Below are 15,420 nucleotides of genomic sequence, written 5' to 3' on the forward strand. Positions count from 1 at the left end.
AACATTACAGTTTTTAAGCTAGTCTAGTGACAAAGAACATGTGTCCTCTCCATTGTGCTGCCTTCTTTTAAGACTATTAAATGTTCTTCTATATATATATTTTTATTGTATTAACTCTCAGCCTAGAAAGGGAACACTGTAAAATGAAGTACAATAAATTGAGCTTTTAAATGAACATTTTTGTCTCGAGATTCAATTACTCCATACCAAAGGGATTCTGCAGCATCTGACCATTTTGCCTGCATTTCACAGATCCACGTGCCTTAAAGTAGCCCCATCACCTCTGCCTTTGAACACAGCCAACAACACGGCCAAAAAGAAGGATGACTTTTGCTGCTTCAGATGTAGGCAGACACTGAATAAAGACTTCTGAAAACCTTCAGATCCCTCTCTCCCCTTCATACTTTTTAATGAAAGTAAACCTTTTTTGCCTGCAGGATTCTGTCATGTATGAGTTCAACAGCAGTGAACAATTTTACCATTAGGAGCAGGTACAATAACGCAGCATATGCTACCGAGGTAAATACCAAGGCATTAGTTACAATAACTCCTGTAATTTATTTCCTAGAATCAAATAAGAAATACACCCCTTCAGCTCTGGATGTCTAAACTAACACAAGGTTTGGATGAAGAAGAAACGTACTGTACCTTAGTGTGTGCATTTAAAATAATGCAAAACAAGCTTTTGAAAGGCATGCTACAGCAAAGGTCTTTCAGAGAGAAATGGCTCCTATCAAACAGTCACTGTTTTAATTTCTGGCCATAACTGAGTCTTCATATCAAAAAAATCCATGCTTTCTGTCCAGTAATTTCATGCTGGTTAGCTAAGGCATTCTTGCCCAGTATGCAGGATATCAAATAATACCTTTTCCTTGGCAGTACTTGTTATTAGTTCTCATAAGCATCAATTTTCTAGTCTTTATACAGCTCACTTTCATTTTGCTAAGCCATAGCATAAAAAATTCAATAGCACTTAACAGCTGGGAAAATTACCTCTGATTAAGAGAACAGAAAAGATGGTTTATATTTTTTAACCTTTGAAAAATCTGGCTTGCAACACCTCTTAATTGCTATCTAGGTGTTATTCTTCAAAAGTCAGGGGTTATGACTCTTGCTTGTCACCTCGGAACGTGGTACTTGCATGCTAGATCTTTCCTTGGTGAGATCAGCTTCCAGCTTTATAGATCCCAGCACCTTTTTCCATGCTGGAGACAGACTTTCTTGCCTGTTTCTCCCAAGCATGTGGCCCATTGAAGTAAAGCCTCCACCCTGTCACGTTCAATTGCAATTTTCTTCTTCTTCTCCAGAAGCACCCTGGCTGGCTCATCTCCCGGGATGCTGATTCCACAGCGTGTGAGCTCAGCAGTTTGGGGGTCTTTTCTGCTGACTGTCACCATCCTGCTCATCAGCCAGTTCAGAGAGCTCCAGCACTGCACACTGCAGCCCACACCAAGGCAAGGGGGCTTTGCAGATCTGTTCCCAGCCATCGTTGTCAATGTCATAGCCAACCACATCTTGTGTGGGGACTTCCTGTGAGTTTTGCCATTTCTTTCCTCCGATCAGAAGAGCTGTTTCCTCTATCACTGCCAGGCCATAGCAAAATCGATCATAGATCAATGGCCTCAGCCGAGTCCATTGGTTTTGATCAGGGTCATATCTTTCTATTTCAGAGAACGGCTCATATAATCCTAAAAATGTGAATATGGCATCTCTGATAGTTGCCATCTGATGCCCAAACCGAGCAATGCTCATGGGGGCTTGTTCCTTCCACTGCCCTTCAGGTGAGCTCAGAGAATATAAGTCCTTGCTCGTGTTGGCTGGGTCTGAGTACTTCCCACCTGAGATGTAGATAGTATTCTTGCAAATGGCACTGGCATGCCCATATATCTTGCAGGGCAATTCCCTAGCCTTCGTCCATCTGTCTCTGCTGATGTTGTAGACTTCCACAGACGAATGCAGCAACCCATCCTCACCCTTTCCACCAATGGCAACAATATCCTTGCCCAGGACACAACAGGAAAACTGGCATCTCTTTTCCAGCATGCCCGTGATCTGGGTCCACGTGTTAAATCGTGGGTCATACCGATGGACCTTGTTCGTAACCGATAAGATCTTCCCGGCTTTAGTGTCACCCAGGGCACTGCTTTCTATTTCCCCCCCCAAGACATAGAGGAAGTTCCCCACCACGCACACACTGTGGTTCTGCACCCTGTCCTGCACCTGTGTGAGAGCTCGCCACTTGTGATTGTAAACATCAAAGGCCACCACATCGGTGGTAAGCCCATCACTTGCTGTCCCTCCCCCAAGCAGAATGATCTGGGTTTTCTGGTTCCTCAGAGTGGTGGATTTATCCTGCAGGACAGGCTGTTTGAAAAGAGATGTATGGTAATTAATTGCTTTAATGATCAAGCACTTAATACTTGCTGAGAGGGGCACTTCTGACTGGGTGTAGGTTTTTCTCAGCTCTTCCACTGGGATGAGGCCGTATCTTATGTGCTCTAAAAGGCTGCCTGTGTGAGCCAGCCTGGATTTATCCTGCTTCAGCCACAGCAACACAAGATTCAGCAGGCAAGGTTCTTTCACCATAGGGAGATCTGGTGATTTAACAACTTCTAGCAAAGAACTGAAATTCAGATCAAGCAGTCCTGACAAATCCAAGTCCAGCAGCTTCCAGAGATTATTGACAATGTATTTTTCTGTTGCTGCTAAGGTGTCCGGCAGGTAGAACTTCCTGGACACGTTGGCAGAGAAGCAGCAGTTTTCCAGAGCAAGATTGTTAACTAAATACTGATCGCACAAGCCAATGGCATCAGTCACTTGCAAGTAACTTGCAGCTTCCAAGGTATCTTCCAGGCTTTCAAGGGAAAGGGGCAACAAAGATGTGTAAATGAAATCCAGGATGTGCTGGAGACCGGTGGGTGAGACAACTTGCAGGTGAATTACACTGGCTTTAGATTCTTGTGTATAATTTTTGAACATGGCTCGGAAATAGTCGCTGGAGCATGCCAACAAGGACTTGTGTGCAGGAAACTCGTTTTCCTTCACTTTCAGCAAAATATCACACAGAAAGCCCTCGGATCTCAGGCTCTGGTATTGGGCAAGAACAGCAGTGCAGTGTGCTTTGCAGTAGGAGAGGAAATAGCTCATGGTAGGCAATGCAACGTTTTCCCCTTGAGTTATTAAAGCTAAAATGCAATTAGATATTGAAACAGCTGCCTTCCTCAATGGTCATTGCTTGAATGCCCAGCAGACCTCCAACTGTTAGAGAGAAGCCCAACAAAAAACAAAACAAAACAAAAAACAAAAAAAATCAGTCTCTGGCCTGGCATGAAGGAAGAGTTAGTAGATTGGTAGTGAGTTCAACGCATTCCTTTATAGAAAAAACAGCTGAATGGCGTAACAGCTGTAGGATGCTTACTTTTCTCGTCTCTGCTGCTTGTGCAAGGATGAATGGTCCCCGGTTGTGCTCAGCACTTGCTTGGCTGGCCATCAGGTGACAGATGAGGGAGCTAGATGACAATCCCAACAAGGGAAACTTTGTGTCTGCTCAGCCGCCGCCCTCGATCCTTCTTCCTCTGCAGGCAGATCAAATAGATCCTCTCTGGCTGCCAGTGCATAGCTCTGAGCAGGCACAGATGAGAAGGAAGCTCTGGCTTTTCTCCTCTCTTGTTTGTATTGCAAGCTCGGATAAGGTTAGACCTTGTTGCCTCTGGGGCAGCAGCCCCCTTTTCATCCTCTTTTCACACTCTTTTACGAAGCCTCCGCTGAAGATCAAACCAGCACCCGGGGATTATAACATGAAGATTTTCTAAGCCCTTAAATCTTTGCCCAGCAGGCACTAAGACAACCAAAATATCATGATTAGTCACTGGTTCGATTTGACATGCATTTCTGGGCTCTTTCCTTCACATGACACTGCCATAACTCACAGCTACCAGAATAGCCACGGGCACATCCCTTCATCCCCCCTGCCCCCTGGTTGGGTGCACAGGGGGGCCAAGGGACCGCGCGGACGGACACCCTTCCACCGACAGCCGCGGCTAAAGCAGCTGACTTGGAATAACCTGGCTGGAAATCACAAGGGTAACACATTCACACAAAGTGGTGACAAAAATAGACACCCCCAGTTGGGACTGACTCTGTTTTATAGAGGAGGCTTTGCATAATTGTGCTCTCGGTTACCAGCTGGGAGCAAACACAGAGCCTCCAGGGATGGGCCAGGGCTGACTTTCTCAGCTTTCTCACTTTCAGTGTGCCCCAATTAGAAGCACATATATGGGGATTATCCCTGATTTTCACCTGGGCTCTTCAGGGTCTAGTTTCTACCAGAAATAGTAGCTCTGGGTGGGCTACACGTTGTGACCTCTTAAAACCTGGTTTTTTGGGTTTTGTTTTTTCCCCACTGTGGGTGGGGGTGTTCAGGAATCTTCTCCTGACACCTTTCTTTCCAAGTTAAACACACTCAGGATTTACAGACGTTGACAGGGTTGATAAATGCCAGACCATTTTTCTGCACCATAAGCCAGCAGACTTAGAGGCAGAGGAGGATCCCACAGGACTGAAAAATTTCACCTTCTGCTGAAGCCAGAGGTAAAGCTTTTTTACTGTTTTTGCTTATATTTATGTATGTGTTGTCATTAAATTCTGGCTCATCCCTGTAATCGAGGGGAGTTTGGGATCTGCCTGAATTCTAATGTGGGTCATACATGCCATGCGCCTGTTCCAGTGACCCTCAGCTGTCTTGCTAAGCACACTGACACCTATGCATGCTCTGCCCTGCTTGTGTAGAAGGACTCCCAAAACATCCTTCTTCATTTCTGTATGGAAAGCATGACATTATAGTCCATAAATCTGGATTCAGCCAAAAGATCTTCCCCCTTGCTAGCAAAACTACATGTACAGGCAGTGGGGATGAAGAAGGGTTGCTTTGTTCTTCTTAACCAGTGGAGTTGCCTATGTCCATGTTGAGACAACTTTGAAGTATTTCAGATGCTGTTAGCAAAGCTCTGCAGTTGAGTCCAAGCTTCTAGGTTGGTGCTTCTACTTTTTTGGATAAAGCAGAGACCAGGTACCTCTGTTGCTCCACAGTAGTCATGCATGCTAGTGATGGGAGATCAGGCCTCGAATGCTCTCATTCCCACAGATACTGCTTTCCCCAGCTCAGCCCCATAAGGCACCAGACTTCACTAACATGAGGTGCATGTGAACCTCCACTCTTTCAAAGCACAAGCTGGCACTGCACTGTCACACTTTCCCCAGGAGAGTGAGGGTGAGCACAGGGGAGCAGGTGGAATATGCCTTCAGCACAGGATCGAGTTGGAGGAGCATTTCTGCAGCTGTTGTGTCATAAGAAAGTCCTGACACCAACAGTCCTTGCCTTCCATCAGCCCTTCACCTGTTTTGACAAGATGGCTCTCAGGCAGTAGGCTGGGAGGTGACACAACCAAAAAATGATGCTCCAAGAGGAGAGGGAGAATGCCCAAAAATACACTGGCAAAGAAAACTCTGCAGCCCAGATCAGGTCCTCAGCCTCCTTCGCTGTGTGGCCTCCCAGGCAGATGTAGTGCCCCAACCCAGAGCACAGCTGAGCAGGCATCTGGGGACCCACCACCAGCAGACAAACTTGCCATGTGACACCCACCCAGTACACAGAAACTGGACTCGTTTTCTGCCATTGAGCCATGGCCAACATCCCCCAGCACCGGTGAACTGCTTCGTGCATAGGATACTAGAATAGTTTGGGCTGGAAGAAACTCTAAAGATCATACAGTTCCACCCCCCTGCATGGGCAAGGACACCTCCCACTAGACCAGGTTGCTCAAAGTCCAACCTTGCCTTGAACATTTCCAGGGAAGGGGCAGACACAGTTTCCCTTAGGCAGCCTGTTCCATGAGGTAAGCCATAGCATGATGGTAAGTCACAGAAGCTTGTCCTGAAGATACTTAATAAAATCCTACTTCTTCTGGATCCAGAGATACCAGAAAGGGGCCAGAGATGTGGCTTGGGCAACTGTGTGTATTGTCAGCAGCAGCCAAGATATGCTTGCTCCCCCCACCAAGTGATGCACTCACAGGCAAAGGCAGCTTGCCTTTTCCTCTCCTTCCCAAGCCAGACACTGCCCAGGCTTGCACAAGTTTTGCATTGCAAAGTACAAGCAGAGCATGGACTGCAAACCTTGTAACTTCAGAGAGGCCAAATGAGTCTCAGGCTCAGCCTGTGCCCAGAGTGGTGACATGTTAACCAAACGGGCTGTGCATCACTTGCTCTCCAAACAAATTCTGTGCATGAGCTGCAGTTTATATAGCTCCTTGCCAGCTGATTACAGTGAGTTGCCACAGAAGCCAGTGCTGATTTAACTGAACAGATTTAATACCAGTGCCAGATAAGCAAGTACTATAATTGTATGCAGATTTGCTGTGTGATTCCCTCTCACACCTATTTCATTTTCATGGCAAGCTGACTAATAAAAATAGCAAGAATCATGGTCCTAATAAAGCTGTTTATTTCCAAGAGATTTTATTTCTCTTTCACTTAAAATTGAAATAAAGCCAAATGTTTTCCAGTCCTTTGCTCTGGAGTGACAGAAAAAAAAAAATTATTATTGAAATGAGGTTTCTCCCTGCTCCATTTTTAAGCAGTTAACATTGTCTAACTAGGGAGTCCTCTCAGCCAGTACCCTCCTTTGTCAACAGACAAATTATCACCAGTCAGCAGCTCTGGTCTTTGGCACCTTTGGAAGAATATTTAATGTCCATTAGCATAAGAGCAGACAGTGAGTAAACAGCAAACTTATGAACTTCAGAAACAGACCTGGCATTAGGTGGGATGCAGTCAAACCATGATCTTATTTTTCTCAGCTGTAATTTGGAAGTCAGATCTAATGTTTGACTCCCTAGATGGTATTTAAAATTAGGGAAACGTTAGTGTTTCAATGATATATGATTTACTGAGAGCAAACAGTGTATTTTTAATAATGTGCATAATTTAGACTTTAAATTAGATATGGAGTTTAGGCTTTTAGTATTTTTTCTGTTTAATTTATTGTTGTACTACAGTAAAAAAACTGCAATAAAGGAGAATGTTCAGAGGTGTGCTGGGGAAAATGTTGGCATCCACATTAGCAGTTATTTTTCTTTCTTGTACAAAGCTGAAAAAAATGGCCTGAATTGCAATGTCATATTCAGTCTAATCTTGCAACCAGGCCACCAGTTAATAAATGCATCAATTACAATTGTAAATTTTCCCAATTATTTTTTGAGAGTAAAGGTTATAAAAAGAGTTGTACAAGTAAAGTTAGGCTCATTAGTAACAAGTGGCTTGCTGAAAAATATTCATTACAAAAATCCACAGCAGAGGATTTTTAAGCTGCACTTTGTTCCAGCAGAAATCTGTGCAATTCAGAGGACAACAGAGCAAAGGCTTCAGCTGTTTGACAGTGTAGCACATGAATATAGCAAAAACAGCAAAGTGATCCAAATGATTAATATGATAGTGATGATGTAGTATACAGCTTTTCTAGAAACTACTAATGAGAAATATCATATAGATTTAAGTTGTCTGCTAAAAAACATTGGGCTAGAGTCTGTACTTCATCCTTGAGTAATCATTCACAATAGTATTTGGGTCAGCTCATCTATTTAAAGCAGAGGAAGTTTAGCCCAGGAAAGCAGTCCTGAAGAACAAAACAGTAAGAGGGAGAAATTTTTTTGCAGCTAAAAGCAATGTCTGGTGAGATCACGCCTATGTATAAAATCAAAGGAGAAAGTTACCAGCTTGGATGAGGTGGACTTAGGTGGTGACAGGAACCCAAAGGCTCAGTAATCCGGACAGGGACAGGGAGGTTTGCATTCCATAGTAACAGTAACGGTTAAGACCCAGAAAGGTTCAATTTGGGAAGAAGAAGAAATTAATTTAATCTACCAAGAGAAAGAGAAAACACGGCCAGACCTGAATACCATCCCCCCCCCCCGTCTCTTCTCCCCGTTCCCGGATCCCTTCCCTGCTGCCTCCCCCTCAGGGCACAGGGGAGGGGCAGGGGGGCTTTAGGGTCAGTTCCCCACACGCTGTTTCTGCCGCTCCTTCCTCCTCAGGGGGAGGACTCCTCACATTCTTTCTTCCCCCGCTCCAACGCGGGGTCCCTCTCTCTCCCGGGAGGGAGAGTCCTTCAGGAACCCCTGGGACATGAGTCCCTCCCACAGGTGCAGTCCCTCAGGCACAGACTGCTCCCGCCTGGGCTGCACACAGAGTCACGGCTGCTGCGGGAGCAGTCACCTCCTCTCTCTCACACGGGCTCCTACACGGCTGCACAGACACAGCTGACCCTCCCCGGGATCCCTCACAGGCTGCAGCTCCATGTCTGCCCACCCGTGACACTCCCCAGCACCAGTTCCATGTTTCCCCATCATGATCCTTCAGGGGCTACAAATTTCACAATATATGTTATCACTTGGGTTATCCACCAGTGGTAATACTTGTGCTGCTATTAAGCAAGCTAGACGATTAAAACATTTGTGATATGGGGAACACTGTCTTAAACATAAATCTGGAGAGGCCTGGCAGATTGATTTTATCACCCTCTCTCAAACTCGCCAGGGTAAGTGCTATGTGTTTACGATGTTACAAGCAAGCACCGGGTGGCTGGAAACATATCCAGTGCCTCATGCCACTGCCTGTAATACTATCCTGGGCCCATCACCCACCAGTTGATGGATTGACACCATCCTGATACCATGTCTGGCCCTCTCCATGCTCCTGCACAGGCTGCAGCTGCACATCTGTTCACCTGTGACGTGCCCTGGCAGTAGCCCCGTATCTGCCCTCCGTGATCCTTCACAGGCTGATCCACCGTGGGCCCATCAGGGACTGCTGCACCATGTTCCTCCATAGGTTGCAAGGGCACAGCTGCCACTTCACCTTAGACTGCAGGGAAATCTCTGCACCTCCTCCCCCTCCTTCCTCACTGACCTTGGGGTCTGTGCTCTGGCATTGCTCTCACCACGTCCTCTCCTCTGCTCTGCTGGTCTTTCCTTGTTATTTTTCGCAGTTTCATTTTCCCTTTCTTGAATATGTTACTCACAGAGGCACATCCAGCTTCCCATATCTGCTCAGTCTTTTGCCAGAGGCAGAACCGGAATTGGAACTGGAGGAGCTTCCAGAACCTTCTCAGAGGAGCCACCTCTGTGGCCCCCCTGTTTCCAAAACACCACTGTACTATCCCAAGACAACATAAGAACTAACTACAAGGATGCAAGAAAGAATCCTGTGTCAAACTGTGGAAGGCAACATGCAATAACAGAGCTTCAAATCAGCCAGCGCCTCATTTGTTTCCTTTCCCTTTTTCAGGCTCCCTTTCATTCAGCTCCTATAATGCCAGGTATTATGGCTTCTATTGCTATCTCAGTGGGTTAGATGTGAGCTTCCCTAGTGAATAAAAAACAAGTTGGGAAAGTTTTGTACTTGGATTCCCATTTCAGAGTGACTGCAGTGGGATGAGTCAGGCAATGCAGCTACAGATTAACAAAGGTGAATATGAATTTTAATGAGCTCATTTCAGAGCAGAGGTATTAATGGTCTTCACAGTGGAGGGACAGAGGGCTGACTGGAGTCTGTTTGCTCCTTTTCTGGTCTGATGGCACTGGAGATGCTCTGCCCATGCTGCAGCTGCCCAGGGCAGCCTTCACTCTGCTCCGAGCTCAGGGCTGCTCAGAAACTGTGGTGGCTGCTGACTTTTCACAATGAGGACATGTACAGCCCTAGCTGAAGCTGCTGTGCTCACGGGTCTCTTCTGAATATGTTGAGGCCCTCTTGCTGTACAAGGGACATCTCTGATGCCCATGAAACATTCCTGCCTCCCCCAAGACCTCATGGCTGGTTAAACTGGGTTCCCAAACTTCATATGCCTGGGTACATCTAAATGAAAAAAACTGCAGATTTGGGCTATACAAACACTCATGGAAGGAGAGCTTGGTCTTTCCCTTCAGTCTGTGGTTAGATACACCCAGTTGCTCCCAGTTCTGCCCCTGCTGCACTCAGACATGGTTTCATGGTCTTACTGTTATGTGTGCTGAGAACAAAACCAGTGGGATCCACACCTCAAGTCTAAGAAAATGAAAATAAAGTGGGGACTGGCTCCCCATATTGCAATGGTCTCTTAATGGATTTACTTTTAGTTAGAATTAAGATTAATTTTTACAGGGATTTAAATGTAAGGAACAACCAGTGCCCTGGGACCGCAGAGGAGAAAACTGCAGAAATGTCTCTGAAACCAAGGTGCTTTTCACATAAGAGGGTTAGGATACATTCCTTCCACCCTTTCCCATGCCCTAATTCACGTTCAAGCAAATGCTCTGTAAGATACAGGCTGTTGCTTAGCAAAGTAAATGTTATAATGTAGTCAGCTGCTCTTAGTGTTGTTCCTCTATGTGATAATGAGTCTGATGTTCACACTCAACTGATCACTCAAAGTGTTCCTAGAATCTCTAAAGTATGGCATCATCTCTGCCATCATTGTTACCAGTAGCAGGATGTTACCTACCAACTTGAACTCAGTCCCTCCATCATCTGCAATGTTCAGCCTTGGGACTGAGAAACTGCACCTGCACTTGATAATCTTATTTCATTTTTTTCACAAGCACCCAGGTTTGAGAGTGGGAGAGACAGCTAAGGGAGAGCACCCAAGTCCTCTCACCAGGTAAAGTACATCTGGAATGAATTGCATGTGCTGAGGGGTGGAGTGTAGATAGCAAACCAACCAGTTTATAGCAGGCTTTTTGCTTAATGACCTCTGACTACACAATGCCATGCTGGACTGTGGCAAAGGCGTTGATGGGATGTATTTTATTCACCCTCCTAATTTTCATTGGTTACTGAATGGTGTGTGACAGCAAGCCTCATTTGTCCAGCTGAGCTCAGGGACAGTCCATAGTGGCACAAAATACCACTAGTACTGTAGACAGACATCTTCTTTCACAGTAGACACAGTATCTAAATTCCACTCCTGGAAGACATTTCCAGGGTAGTTACAGGAATTGGACTGCTTATGTCAAGTTTCCTTCTCCAGGCCAAAGTCCCAGCAGGCCATGGCTTCAGTCATCCCTCTGTTACCCTGATACAAGCTGGATCCATGCTGGGCAAGCGTACAAACTGTGGATAGCTGTGTGCCAAACCCTTCATCCCCAAAGCAGTCTCCAAGAACTAATGTCCTATAAACTCACTTATATTAATTTTTGCTTTAGAGTTCTTGTGCCAGCAGCAATGCAAATATTGACTTCCCTGTGGAAGTGCAAGGGCTTGCCTGCCCAGAAAAAAAAAAAAATCACATATTCTACTTAAACCAGCTTTTTTTTTTTGGAAAGAAAAAAAAATATTTTGGTCTTATCTGACGTGACTGAGTCTTGAAGGGAGTGAACACAGATAGTCCATTCTCTGAGCCCCAGAAGCATGCACCTGGAATGACAATGCAGCATCCTTTTCTTGGTCCAGTGGCAGAGTTTTCAGGGGACCTTTGCATTTGACCTGAAGTAGAAAAGTCATGGCTGTACATTAGCTCCTCTGTCATACCAAATAAATTAATTTGTAGGCAGATAAAGAGAAAAGCATAGGGCAGATGGACCTGAAACTTGTGACAATCTTTGGAGGGAAACAAAGTTTAAAATGCCTGAGAGCAAACCATCTTCTCAAAACTGCAAAGATATCTGTCCATGGGTCTCAGAGGTAGCACATCTCCCAAGGGCACTGTGTGTCTCTCAGCAGAACCATGGGGCTTATCTGACATTAGAAGTCAGCAGACCTCAGATGGGCCACTCCAGCCTTGCTGAGGTACTAAGCCACGCACCTGGGGTAAGCACACATCCTTCTGAGGGCTGCTGGTCAACCTGAGATGCCCTCTTATGTGGACTGGAAAAACTCCTGCAGCAAAGAGACAGTGCTTTTTTGGGGGTGAGGATGGGGAATATTATTCAGTAGAGCCAAATGCTTCTCCCAGAAAATCCAGACTCATCACACAGGCAAAACTAGTCCAGTTGCATCCTCCTCCCTTTTTGTGGAGGTAACACTGGTGTCTAGCAACATCCTCTGATCCTCAGTGGTCATTTCAAAAAGGGGGATGCAAATGAGAGCTGGAGTGAAGTGAAAAATGTCTTTAAATGGAGCCACCATGTAATAGTGTAAATTTGATATCTTACCGTTGAAAGGAAGAGGAAATAAAAAGAAATGTACGTGCTTCAAATTCTTTAAAATTACAAGTAGTGGTATTACTACTACTTTTTGGAGGTCATGCAATAACAGCAATACAGTAGTTTAGGCCAACACTGACCATCTGGATAGGTTACAACCACAGCTTTCCTGCCTTTTGGCCTCATCCACTTTTCCTCATCACTGAACTATGGTACAACGAGCAAGTTACCAAAAAAAAAATTCCCTTCACTTGCACTATGGAAATGACAAATATGGTCAGACAAAACCTGATTAATAAAGGTAAGTAGACTTATCTAGTTGAGAAGTAGATAATGTCTTTGCCTATACCTTCAGTTAGCTGACAGTAATATATTAATGTGCCTATGGCCTTGGTAAAAAAAAAAAAAAAAAAAAATTTAATATATTAACTTCACAAACTAGTCTGAAAGCAGACTTCCAGTCCATTTCTATGCAGGCAGCTATTGTGCACTGCTAGTACAGCGCTTCCATTACATTAACAAAGCCAAAGCTTTTAAAAAGATAGATCCCATTAAGTCTAGTCTCCTGTACTTCCCTACATTAGCCCCTTAACATCATTTCTAGGGCTGGATGATTACAGTCCCTTGAAAGCACTCATGTTCAGGAGATCCTTTGAAATAGCCATATCCACTAACTTCTGACACCCACCAGCTCTATGTGTAAAATACATACAACAAGTAATCTGTGCAAGCAAACTGCACACCCTGATATTTCACAGCACTACTGACTATGGTTAAGAGGCTGTAAGTAGCAATAATAAAAAGAAAATTAAAGCAATCACCATACAAAACACCTGTCCATTTTCCCCCAAGCATGTTTATTTGACTTTGACAAAACAAAACAGCTATTAAAAGCCTGACAGATCTTCTGTAGGGGGTTATATTTTGTAAGTTTTTCAAATGAGCTTTGTGATCTAATAAGTATTTTCCAGTTCAAAGTTTACAGAGCTGTATGAAAACAGGGGCTGGTTTTGATTCCTTTGCCTTCAATAGGAATTCTGCCATCAGCTCTGGTACCAGCAGAGGTGCAATGTTCTTAGCATATAGAAGCTTTGGGGAGCCAAAACATCTGTCTTAGCTTATTCCTTCAGCTTTATACACCAGTTTTCTTACCTGGTATGTAGGGTATATTCAGCTCCCAAAGATTCTATTGGAATAAGGGTTGTACTAAAGATCAGACCCTTTACCACTGAGCCCCTCACCTCCTATGGAAGAGAGCCTGATGAGTTTCTACAGACATCATGTTATTTTTAATGTGTTACCTGTAGCTATGTACGCATCACCTCAGCAGTCTGTATGGGGTGAGCAAGGCTAGAGAAATACAGCAGCAAGATTTGCTCAGAGGCTCCCATGCTGCAGCCTTCCCTGATGCATTAGGGAGCAGAGTCTCCAGCCACCGGCCCTGCACATCTCTCCTGGATGAACTCACTTCACTTGCTTCAAAAGCCCGTTGGCTTCTTTCTTACTGCCTCACCCTCTGGAAATGTTTTCATTAAATGATTAAAAGGTTGATTTTTTTCTTTGTCTGTTGGAGTTTTTTCGTTTGGTTTGGGTGGGGTTTTTTGTTTGGTTTTGTGGGGGGTTTTGTTTGATTGGTTGTTTTGAGGGTTTTTTGTTGTTTTTTTGTTTATTTGTTTCAGCTAGGCATGTAGGGCCTGTCTTATCTTCCTCATATTTTCAAAAAAGAGTACCTGGAGAAAACACCACATTTCTTCCATTTCTTCAGCCTCCAGAATTACAACACATTGCCACAAGCTCCAGGAAAAGAGGTACTGCAGAGAACAGACTTCCTGTAGGCCATTTGGGGTTTCCCATACATTCTCAACTACAAAGATGAACAAATAAGACAACAAATAGGTATTGCTCAGATATCAGGAGCAAGTGTTCAGGGCCCTTTCAAAGGCAGAAATCCTAATGGTTATGGCCACTTGTGACAATGTCCTTCCTACTTACTAAAATGCAGTGATTCTGTTATCAAGGTGACACCAAACTGTCTAAGTCAGTTCAGGGCACTGTTGTGTGTGATGGGCATTATAAAAACAGTGAAGTGCTGGCAACTGCTTTAAGTCATTGCTGTCAATAAGTCATGTTGCTCTTAATTGCTTGGGTTTCCGTGAGAAACAAATATTTACCAGCTTCTGGTTTGCAGTCTTCTAAAGGTCACAGATGCTAGCTGCAAGGGGAGCCAAGCTATTCAGCCCCAAACTATTTAATATTGCCTTGCCATGCAATCCTGCACTGCCATGAAAGCAGACATCACTATGAGACATGTGTGTAAAGATGGAGGGGTGAAGTTCTCCTCTTGGCCCATTTCAGCACGTTATTTTTAAAAGCTTATGCATTTAGTGATGGAAATGGTCACCTTTGTTATTCTTGAGCTTTTGGATGGGGTTAATGTGTTGGATGATAATGGCCTGCTGGGAAGTCAGAATTACTTTCTCTTATGATAAATCTGGATGGAGGGAAAGAAAAGGATTTTCTTGAGATTGTTATGAGTGGTTAATTCTTTTAAGCCTTCGGTGTCCACTATACCACTATAGACAGTAACCTACAGCTCCAGAAAAGCTTCATCTCATCTTAGCTACTGGCCTCATCTGAACTTCCTAAGGCTATTCAGACAAGAAATGTTTTCTCACAGTTATTTCTTATACCTACCTTTCATTTCATCATGACCAGTATTCCCAACCAGGAGAATTGCTGGGAAGCTTTTAGCAGATTTTGTGCCCTGAATCTTTTCATGCTGACTCTTTTCATGCTGACTCTTTTCATTTGAATTACATAATTTCTGTTAATGTCAATCATCTGCATACTCATCTGAGATATTTTCCTATGAGGGCAATAAACTGTGTGCTGAGCTACACCATCTGTCTGTTCCAGTGGTTTGTGGTTTGATTTTTAGATATTCAGTCATTTCTTCTCCCCCTTTTCTGCCTTGTTTTGCTTTTGGTCTGTATGGGCATTAGAGAAGGTGAAGCTTCTCATAACTACTCTTCTTCAGACTGTGATCTTCTAGCTGTTTCTTGGTTTCAGCTAGAACCAGCTCAATTTTTTTTAAAAAACTCATTATTTTTGTCATCTGATTTAGAAGAATCACAAGAAAATAAGTTTCCCACTTAAGAGCCCCCTGCATGCAGGTTAATGATGCCTTGGGAAATGCAAGGTTTCAACCAACCCTTTGGATATAAACTTAAAGGACTGACATAATTTT

The 15,420-nt window shown here is 44.2% G+C and overlaps 1 protein-coding gene and 1 long non-coding RNA gene across 2 annotated transcripts in view; one reads left to right on the top strand and one right to left on the bottom strand.

Annotated features, from left to right (window-relative positions):
• Positions 1-374: 374 nt before the first annotated feature.
• Positions 375-4,031, bottom strand: KLHL34 (kelch like family member 34). Its single transcript, XM_071749710.1, has 2 exons — positions 3,419-4,031; positions 375-3,258 (listed from the first exon to the last, which is right to left on the bottom strand). Exon 2 carries the CDS (start codon positions 3,145-3,147, stop codon positions 1,360-1,362), a length of 1,788 nt encoding a protein of 595 aa, XP_071605811.1. The 5' UTR covers positions 3,148-3,258; positions 3,419-4,031; the 3' UTR covers positions 375-1,359.
• Positions 4,032-4,449: 418 nt separating this feature from the next.
• Positions 4,450-15,420, top strand: part of LOC139798714 (uncharacterized) — a 49,324-nt gene continuing 38,353 nt past the window's right edge. Inside the window, exon 1 of the long non-coding RNA XR_011726926.1 lies at positions 4,450-4,590. This is a non-coding gene — a long non-coding RNA (uncharacterized lncRNA). The remainder of the gene's footprint in view (positions 4,591-15,420) is intronic.

Source organism: Heliangelus exortis, chromosome 1 (genome assembly GCF_036169615.1).
Source record: "Heliangelus exortis chromosome 1, bHelExo1.hap1, whole genome shotgun sequence".
NCBI lineage: Eukaryota > Metazoa > Chordata > Aves > Apodiformes > Trochilidae > Heliangelus > Heliangelus exortis.